General features: G+C 36.4%; 1 protein-coding gene across 1 annotated transcript; it reads right to left on the reverse strand.

Annotated features, from left to right (window-relative positions):
• Positions 1-1,405: 1,405 nt before the first annotated feature.
• Positions 1,406-2,215, reverse strand: LOC110278151 (uncharacterized). The gene is made up of 3 exons (XM_021136349.1): positions 1,986-2,215; positions 1,631-1,874; positions 1,406-1,495 (listed from the first exon to the last, which is right to left on the reverse strand). The coding sequence occupies exons 1-3, from the start codon at positions 2,213-2,215 to the stop codon at positions 1,406-1,408; spliced, it is 564 nt and encodes a 187-aa protein (XP_020992008.1).
• Between the last annotated feature and the right edge of the window lie 7,308 nt (positions 2,216-9,523).

A 9,523-nucleotide genomic window follows, 5' to 3' on the forward strand; every position in this document is an offset into this window, starting at 1 on the left:
TAGGGACTTCCAACTCAAGGCATCTGCCACCACATTTGCCTTTCCAAGGTGGTAATTCAACATAAAGTCATAGTCCTTCAAAAGCTCCATCCACCTCCTCTAACGCATATTCAACTCTTTTTACTCAAAGAGATACTTTAAGCTCTTATGATCACAGAAAACTTGAAACTTAATGCCATAGAGATAATGCCTCCAGATCTTCAGAACAAACACCACAGCATCAAGTTCTAAGTCATGAGTTGGATAATTCATTTCATGCGGCCTTAACTGCCGTAAGGCGTATGCTACGACCTTACGGTGCTGCATCAGCACACACCCCAGACTCTTCAAGGATGAATCACAGTACACCTTGAATGGTTCACTCGGCTCAGGTAACACCAACACAGGTGTAGTGGTCAACCTCTGCTTCAATGCTTGGAAACTCCCCTCATAGTCCGGAGTCTAAACAAATGGCACATCCTTCCTACTCAGCTTGGTTAAAAGTAAGGCGAGTTATGAAAATCCTTTAATGAACCTCCGATAATAACCGGCCAAACCTAGAAAACTTCTAATCTCTGTCACAGAAGTTGGTCGCTCCCAATTCATCACTGCCTCCACCTTAGCAGGATCTACAACTATTTCTTGCTTGCTCACCACGTGGCCAAGAAACTTCACCTCATTCTTCCAAAACTCGCATTTAGATAAATTGGCGTATAGTTTTCTTTCCTTCAAGATTTGCAGCGTAGTCCGTAAGTGATCTGTATGCTCTTCTTCTGTCTTGGAGTAAATAAGAATGTCATCAATGAAGACAACAACAAACTTATCCAGGTACGGCCAGAAAATTCTATTCATGTAATCCATGAATATTGTCGGAGCATTGGATAACCTGAAAGAAATCATTGTGTACTCACAGTGACCATAACATGTCCTGAAAGTAGTTTTTAGAATGTCCTCACCTCTAACTCTTATCTGATGATACCCAGATCGCAAGTCAATCTTAGAAAACACATCGACTCCTTGTAGCTGGTCCATTAGGTCATCAATTCTTCGTAACGGATACTTATTCTTTATAGTAACCTTGTTCAGTTGCCGATAATCGACACACAGGTACATACTTCTGTCCTTCTTCTTTACCAGTAGCACTGGCACTCCCCACGGTGAAACACTCGGTTGAATAAAGCGTTTTCCCAACAAATCTTCTAACTGAGTCTTAAGCTCGGCCATCTCTAACGGTGACATCCTATAAGGAGAACTCGATTAGGTGGAAAATCATCAATATCATACGAAAAACCTCTGGGAACTCACACATAATTGGAATCTGCTCCAAGCTTTGTTCATCACCTGAAACCCCCCGTAGTTAATAGCATAATGCCCTAACATTCAGTTCCAGAATAATTTACTATCAGAGAGTTCAAATAATAGTGATTCACCACGACAAGCGCTTCTGACTGTTCCAGCATAAAGCATACTGATTTTTCTGAGCAGTCAAGCAAGACATGATTCTTGGACAACCAATCTAGTCCCAAAATAAGATTAAGACCAGTCATCGGCAGACAAATCAGATCATGCACGAATTCACGTTGTTGTACTCAAAATGGAACTTGTGGACATCCTAACCTAGTCACCTAGCTTCATGGGTAGCATTATGTACCTTTAAATCATACCTCAAGACCACTACTTTCAACCATAATTCATTAGCCTTCTTAAATGCAATGAATGAATCTCCCGAATCAAATAAGGCATTTAAAATTCTACCTGCTATTTCACAGTTACCTCTTATCAAGGCCTCAGATCCCTCAGCACTTGCTACAGAAGTGGTGTAAACTCTCCTTGGTTGCTGTACTCTACTGGTCTCATACTTCTTCTTCTTCTCCGGATAATTTCCGGCCAGGTACCTGGGCTGTCCACAAAAGTAGCATACCCCTGATCCAAACCTGCACAGAACTCTCAGATGATACTTCCCGCATCTTTGACAGCTCAAGCCTTACTGTGGTTGCTTCCCATACCTTCTTTCTTGATTAGCATTAGTAGCCGACCTTCTGAAATTACCCTGGCTGTGATTCTGTTGTGGGACAAAGCCTCCACGCTTAAAATTTCTACCCCTCAGTGCAAAATTTCTTTTGTGAGCCCTCTGAAATGGCATTCCCATACTTCCCTTTTTCACTGCAGCTTTCCTCACACATTCTTCTACCACTCGGCTCTTATTTACGAGTTCAGAAAAAACTCTGATCTCCATCGGTGCAACAGAGCTCAGAATATCGCTCCTAAGGCCTCTCTCGTATTTGATACACTTTCACTCAGCAAAATCTTCAGGAGCACCCTGACAGATGTGGGAGAACCGGCACAGCTCCTTAAACTTATTAGTATACTCGGTAACAGTCATCTAGCCTTGTTTCAACGGAAGCAATTCAAGTTCCTTGGCATTCCTAACTGAATTGGGAAAGTACTTCTTGTAGAACTCTATTCGGAAGACCTCCCAAAGAATCATAGCACCATCTGGCTGCAAGATACGTTGTGTTCCGTGCCACCAATACTGAGACTCGCCTTGCAGCTGATAAGTTCCAAATTCAACCCACTGCTCCTCAGGAACTTGCTAAACTTGCCGTGCCCGCTCCATCGCTTGAACCTAATTATCCGCCTCAGTGGGGTTTGAGGTTCCCCTGAAGGTCGGAGGGTAAAACTTCAAAAATGTGGCGAGTGTCATAGGGCCTTCTTCGCCATTATTATTCTCGTGATTACCATTGTTTATTTAATTACCCAGTGCCTCGGCTATCGCCTGCATGGCCGTAGCCATGTTTCCCAGGGTAACCATGAAGTCTACAGGGTCATTCTCTGTCAGTCCAGAATTAGCATTGCCTATTCTACCTCTGCCTCACCCGCGACCTCGTTCGAAAGTCAACATTTGGTTCCTATGCATACGAAACAAGTGATATCAAGTTGATCAGTCTCAATATCGCAAGTCTAGTGCTTAACGTCCCAAATGTATGCTCATGAATGTTTATGCCATATATATCAGTTAGATATCTTATCAGCACATAATTACACACACAGAGAATGCACAGAAGCATAGTGAGTCCGTCCCTCAGGTCCTATAGGAACGAACTACTTTGATACCATAATGTAACACCCTACCACACAAAGCTTTACGGTTAAGTCATAAAATAGAGGTAGTATGGTATTACGACCTCTAAAATAAAATATATACATAATAATATTGGAAAGAATATAGTATACAAGGAGCCTTGAAAACGGATAAACAAAATCGCAAAATAAAAATTGCAACACTCAGGAACAAGATTACTTGCGAAGAAATCTAAAGTTCACTACCATACTTACACAAAAGATAAGAGTAGAGGATCAATGGTACAAAATAACAAGCTCCTAGCTTAGTCTGTGAAGCTAAGGTTGGCTGGAGAATATTTACATACATATATATATATATATATATATACATAACCCAAATTCCCAAAATGACACATACATAAAATCCTAGTTCTCCAAAATAACACAAGCATCTTTAAGGAGAATCCATATAAATATATGTATCAAAATGATCAAAAGAAAACCAAAAAAATATCCATTCTGGTGTAGAAGCTCCAGACGCCTAGCGAGGTGCCGCTCGACCTGCATCTGAAAAACAATAACATAGTATGGAATGATAACCGGAGGTTCTCAACATGGTAAAGGTGCCACGCATATAAAATATAAGGTCTTGGAAATGCCAAAGGCAATCCTAGAACGCCATCACTCGGATATAAAGCTTAAGGAACTAAAAATAGAAGCCATAAGTGGGTGGTCATCTTAAGGTTCTCAAACCTAACTAAACTTAACCTGTACCCTAAACGTTTCCACCTTTCCTCCATTCCTCCGTCTCCTTTGACTTATACAGACAAACAAGCAAAACAAGGCAAACACAAGTAGTTCACAAGTAATACAAATAACAATTATAACAAATAGTAGATTATAACCATGTAGACAATCCCATATAGTTCACAAGCAAGCAAATCAGACAATATGCACATGATGTATGCCTGTCCTATGGTTGATGAGTCTAATCTGTCGGTTATCAAGCCAACCCGACAAGTCCAGCTGCTAAACCCTGGACCGTCCCCCGTTGTGCATCCCCATGAGTCTATGCATAGCTTTTTCACATATATAAATATCAATTGCTCAATGGGGGTACCATTCCCAGAAATTTGTATGTGGCCAGTCACCCTTACGACGTAGGGTCAATAGAGTATCAAGTTTCGACCTGGAACACACAGTGGCAAGCCACGGTACTTCATCCAGGAAAACTCGTATCTCAGATAATTGAGTGCATAAGCCAAATAATATGATAATTTTTGCATAATCATATCATATAAGCCATGGTACTGTATACACTCCAAATATACACATTTCTATATTTAATTCATCACTTTTCCCACTTTACTTCACCCCCAAGTTACCTCAGTTTTCTAACTCCATCTTTCTACTTGAGTTACTAGTATGATTTGGGGCTAAAAGAATGAAAATAGAGGTTTAGAAGTTTGAAATTTGACTTAAAAACACAAAATCTATTTTTTCTAAAACAGGGGCCACACGTATGCGTGCGCGTGCGAAAATCCTTGCTCGCGTACGCAAGGATCCCAACCCAAAAGGGTTGGTCGCGTTGCATGCAGGTGGTTGCATACACAACCCCTTAAAAATCAGTATTTGCGTATGCAAACACACTGCTCGTGCACACAAGCAGCTAAACCCGAAGAGTTTGATCGCTGATGAGCGGATATTTTATACGCTTTTTGACATCATTTTCATATAGTGCATGCTTTATTTAAGTTTTATTATATTTTCATAGGTTTTAGTGTAAAATTCACATTTTTGGATTCTATTATGAGTTTGTGTGTTTTTATGCAATTTCAGGTATTTTCTGGCTAAAATTGAGGAGCTGGAGCAAAAGTCTGATTCAGAGGCAGAGAAAGCACTGCAGATGCTGTTAGGATTTGACCTCCTTGCATTCGAAAGAGATTTTCTGTAGCTAATTATATCCAAATAGAGTGTTCTTAACGGCGTTGTAAAGCTAACATCCAGAGCTTTCCAGTAATATATAATAGTCTATGCTTTGCTTCATAATTGAAAGCCCAAAACTGGCATTCAACGCCAGCCATCTACCCCAGTCCAGGCGTCAACGCCCACAGAGAAGTGGCCAGCATCCAACGCCTATAAAGGTGTCCCTAGCCTACGTTCAATGCCCAAGGAGCATCCTAGCATGTGGGAGACACTAAAGCTTAGCCCAAACACTCACCAAGTGGGCCCCGAAAGTGGATTTTCGCACTACAAGTCTAAACCTATCATATTTCTGTAATCTTTAGTCATTAGATTAGTATATATAGACAAGAGTTCACCATTGTGAAAGAACGGACGAAAAACTCTTGCCCACTTTTACGTTTCCTTTGTATTTTTCTATTAGCATGAGTCACTAAACCTCCTAGGTTAAGGTTAGGAGCTCTGTTGAGTTTTATGGATTAATGAAAGTATTTCTATTCTATTTCTAGTCGTATTTGATTCTTTATTGTATGATGTATCTTTGTTCTTCAACCTTATGAATGAGTTGAACCGGCACAAGGTTATCTCTATTATATATGGGTTCAGCAAGCGTCTTTCATCGGATATCAATGAACCACTAGCTTGATTATACATCTCTTAGACGGCTAATCCACGACTTTGTTGGAGACTTTTTGAGACATCAGGTCAGCCGAGGTATGGGGAGATTAGAGTCTTTGTGGTAGAGGCTAGAACCAAAGGTGCACCATTCTCTGATCTGGAAGATTTGACCTTGTCTGTGGCATTTTCAGTAGGATCATCAAGGGGAATGAACTGCAGGAGCTTCACCCTCATTCAGACTGGATGCGCACTAACCCTGGTGTTCAGCCTAGAGGAGAGTCGGCGACCTCTCAAGAACAGTGTTGATTACATACAGCCTGCCATAGAAGGAATCATTTCACAGTTGGAGTAGACAGTGAGACTGGATTAATCCAGAAGAACAAAGCACCTCGGAAGCCTTAACCATCTTCTTATCATTAGATTCACAACCACTGAGTAACGTTATCTTTACTTTACTTTTATGCACTTAATTAATCAAATAACTTTTCTATCTGCCTGACTAAGATTTACAAAAATAACCATTGTTTGATCCAAGCCAACAATCCTCGTGAGATCGACCCTAACTCACCTCAGGTATTGCTTGGATGACCCAGTGCACTTGCTGGTGCAGTTGTACGGATTGTGGGAATCCGTGAACCAATCGCATCACGTGCAGTGGTCGCGTACGCAAGCTGTGCAGAATCAATAAAATGCTGAAAAATGCGGGATTTTCAGTTTTGCCTTCCGAACTTCTGACGCGCATAGCTTTTTCAATTTAAAACATTTTTCATCCATTCTTTGAACGACGTAAACTTCACGAACCTAATTTTCATATGAAATAAGTTTGAAACCTCTTGGGGATTCAGAAGCCAAGTTATTACTCATCGAAATTTGGCCAAAAATTGATTTTACACAAAAGACTTCATACTTCAATTTTCTTGGAACCTTAACTCGTATCCATAATTTTACACCTAGATTCAGCACAATATCATATCATAGCACATCAACACAATACTACATTCTTCACATCACATCACCTTCAACCATACTTCATAATTACACAATTTCAAATGTCAATTCCTCGTTTTGCATCAACAATATTATCAACAACTCACTCAATACACATATAATCATATCATCACATAATCCATCACCAATTCATTAATTAACATACTATCATCAGTATAAGTGGCAACCATCCAACATACACTCAATTCATATCATCATATTTATCACAGGTGCTAAGCATTGATTGCTTACATTCCAACCTATCCTATGGTCATCTAGCCTAAGTTTTCATAGAATATTATATATTAAATACATGAAACCTAAATCATACTTTGGCCGATTTCCATATATTATCCAAGGCAACCCACTTAGGCGAAGAAGTCGAGCTTTCAACACCACTTTTCAGCAACTTAGCTCCAAAACCCAAGCTTCCAAAGGCTCTAAAGACTTCACATCATACATACATACACACCTAACACATATATACCCAAAAACTCAATACTCAACATACTCAAAACAAGAAATCGCTAGGGTTAATGATCCTTACCGTACCCACAGACCAAACGAACCAAGCCCAACAAGTCCCGCAAGCTAAATTGAACTTATAGCATCAAAGCCAACAAATTCTCAACATGTATGCTTAAGATTTTTGAAATCAAAGGGGTAGAGAAACTAGGGTGATAGAGTGGCTTACCTATGAAATTGCTCTGATAGATTCGTAAAGCTCGATGCAGTAGTCGCATGGCCGCAAATGGTACGGCGATCGGAGCTCAGAAGGAGTAGATATGGTGGTTTGTTCACAAGGTTAGGGTTTGAAAGCTTTTCCCCCTTCTTCCCTTGTTGTGCAGCGTGAATGAAGAGGGAAGAGAAAAGGGAGGCTGTGTTCATTAAAGGTTAATGGGCTGAGTTGGGCCTTGGGCCCATTTTGTGCCCGGTTCGGTCCAATTTTGAGCCAAATTTTTTAAAATTAGTGTCAAAATTCTCGTTTTAATTCGCTCTATCCTATTTTAATATAAATTTTACATTTCAAATTTTCTTTATTAAAATTTAATTTTTGATTAATTATTCGTTAATTCTATGGGATTTACACGCCACTATTATAAAAATGGGATTTATCAAATTTTAATTACCAACACTAAATTATGACAAAAATAAGCGAAAATATTTTGTATCTGTCACAAAGTATTGTTACCGTGATTAAAATTTGACATTTTGTTACAAATATCACTTTTCATAGTTTTTAAATTATAAGTTTATACTCCTCTCTTTAGCAAAATTATTTTTTCTCTTAAAATTATATTTTGAAATAATAAATTAAATTTTTTATTTATACCATTATTTAATTAGTATATAACATTAATCATTTGTTTCACAATTATTTTTTAGATAAATATTAGTTTTACCATTTGTTGTTTATGTATAAATAAATTAAATATATCCTATACAATATCAATTGGTTAACATTTAATACTAGTTATTTACTATACTGTTTCTATATTAATGAATTAACTCATCATTCATAACATCTTTTATTTTATTAGATCACATTCTGTTAACATGATTCTTGATTTCATTGTTTGACAATAAATAAATAAATTATTTTTGTTTTATTTTAAATCTTAGTTTATAATCTTAATTATGTTTTACTTTATATTATTGTAACAAAAATTAAAAATAAAAATATACATGCTCAAAATTAAAATTCAAATTGTTAATCGTATTTGATCATTAAAAATAAATAATAACAATTACTTTTACTATAGAAATATTTGATAACCAAATAATATTTAACAACTTGTTACATATTATTTGTTTGATTTTTATTTTATATATTATTCTAAACCCTCAAGTCACAACATAAATCTTTTGAAGTTTGAGAGAAATAAAAATCTAATATTAATATAAGGAAACTTTAAAAGTGATTTCTTTTAGTTTTTGGCTTATGAAAAGTAGTAGTATTAATGTCTGATAAAATTTTTAAAACCAAATTGTAGCTTTGTAAGAAGTTATTTAAGAATTTATAGAAAAATGACTTCTCTCCTAATACTACTATTTTTTACCATATTTTTATAAAATAAGCATTTCTAGAACTAAAAATCCAAATACAAAATAACTTATTTATAAATTATTTTTAATATAGTCATTTATTATTTAAGCTATTTTAAAAAAAATTAATTAAATTGTTTACCCAAACTAAACTATAGTCATATTGTAGTTTTTTCACAACAATTTAGTTTATTAATTAATAGTAAGTTTTTATGGTTAAGAGATTAATTTTTTATTCAATACAACTCACTTCGTCTGAAAAACCATTCTTATGGTTTATAATGGAAAAAAAATTCATTTCATAATTGTTTGCGTATAAATTTTTGTTGTACCAATTAGTTGATTCAACATAACAAATTCGTCACAAAACTAACATCTAAATTACATATTTTTTACTCACTACGCATCAACCGAACCTTTTTGATTTCTTGGTATAAGGTGTCTAGTTACCTGGAACTAATGACTGATGACAAAAGAGAGAAATTTAAATACTTGTGATTCTACACCAAGGTGTAATTTTATTGTGTGTGAATATTTTATTATAGTCTAAAATATAATTAGAAAAGAGTAAAATTTTCTTTTAGTAAAAATTAAATTGGTGGAAGTGTATTGATTAGATTTAAAACATAGAGAGTGACATTTAGTTAAAAATAAATCAAACTGAATATTTTTTCATTAATGTCACATGTTATGAACACCCTTTTATCTAGACACCTTTTTGCCACGAATATTCAAGTAGTGTTAGAACTAGCTTAACTTATAGAGATCAACTTTTTCATTACACCTATTTTTAGTTAAAGAGACAATGAAATGATAAAAATACTAAAAAATATCTTCTATCAATTATCCTATTTAGTAACAAGCCTTG

The sequence above is a fragment of the Arachis duranensis genome, chromosome 2 (assembly GCF_000817695.3).
Source record: "Arachis duranensis cultivar V14167 chromosome 2, aradu.V14167.gnm2.J7QH, whole genome shotgun sequence".
Classification (NCBI taxonomy): Eukaryota; Viridiplantae; Streptophyta; class Magnoliopsida; order Fabales; family Fabaceae; genus Arachis; species Arachis duranensis.

Excerpts from the sequence above, each read along its gene's own strand:
- LOC110278151 (XM_021136349.1), bottom strand. The coding sequence starts at position 2,215 with ATGGAGATCAGAGTTTTTTCTGAACTCGTAAATAAGAGCCGAGTGGTA. Across the intron at positions 1,875-1,985 it reads AATGCTAATCAAGAAAGAAG|GTACCTGGCCGGAAATTATC; the intron begins GTATGGGAAGCA and ends TGGACAGCCCAG. Across the intron at positions 1,496-1,630 it reads TCTTGAGGTATGATTTAAAG|ATTGGTTGTCCAAGAATCAT; the intron begins GTACATAATGCT and ends TTTTGGGACTAG.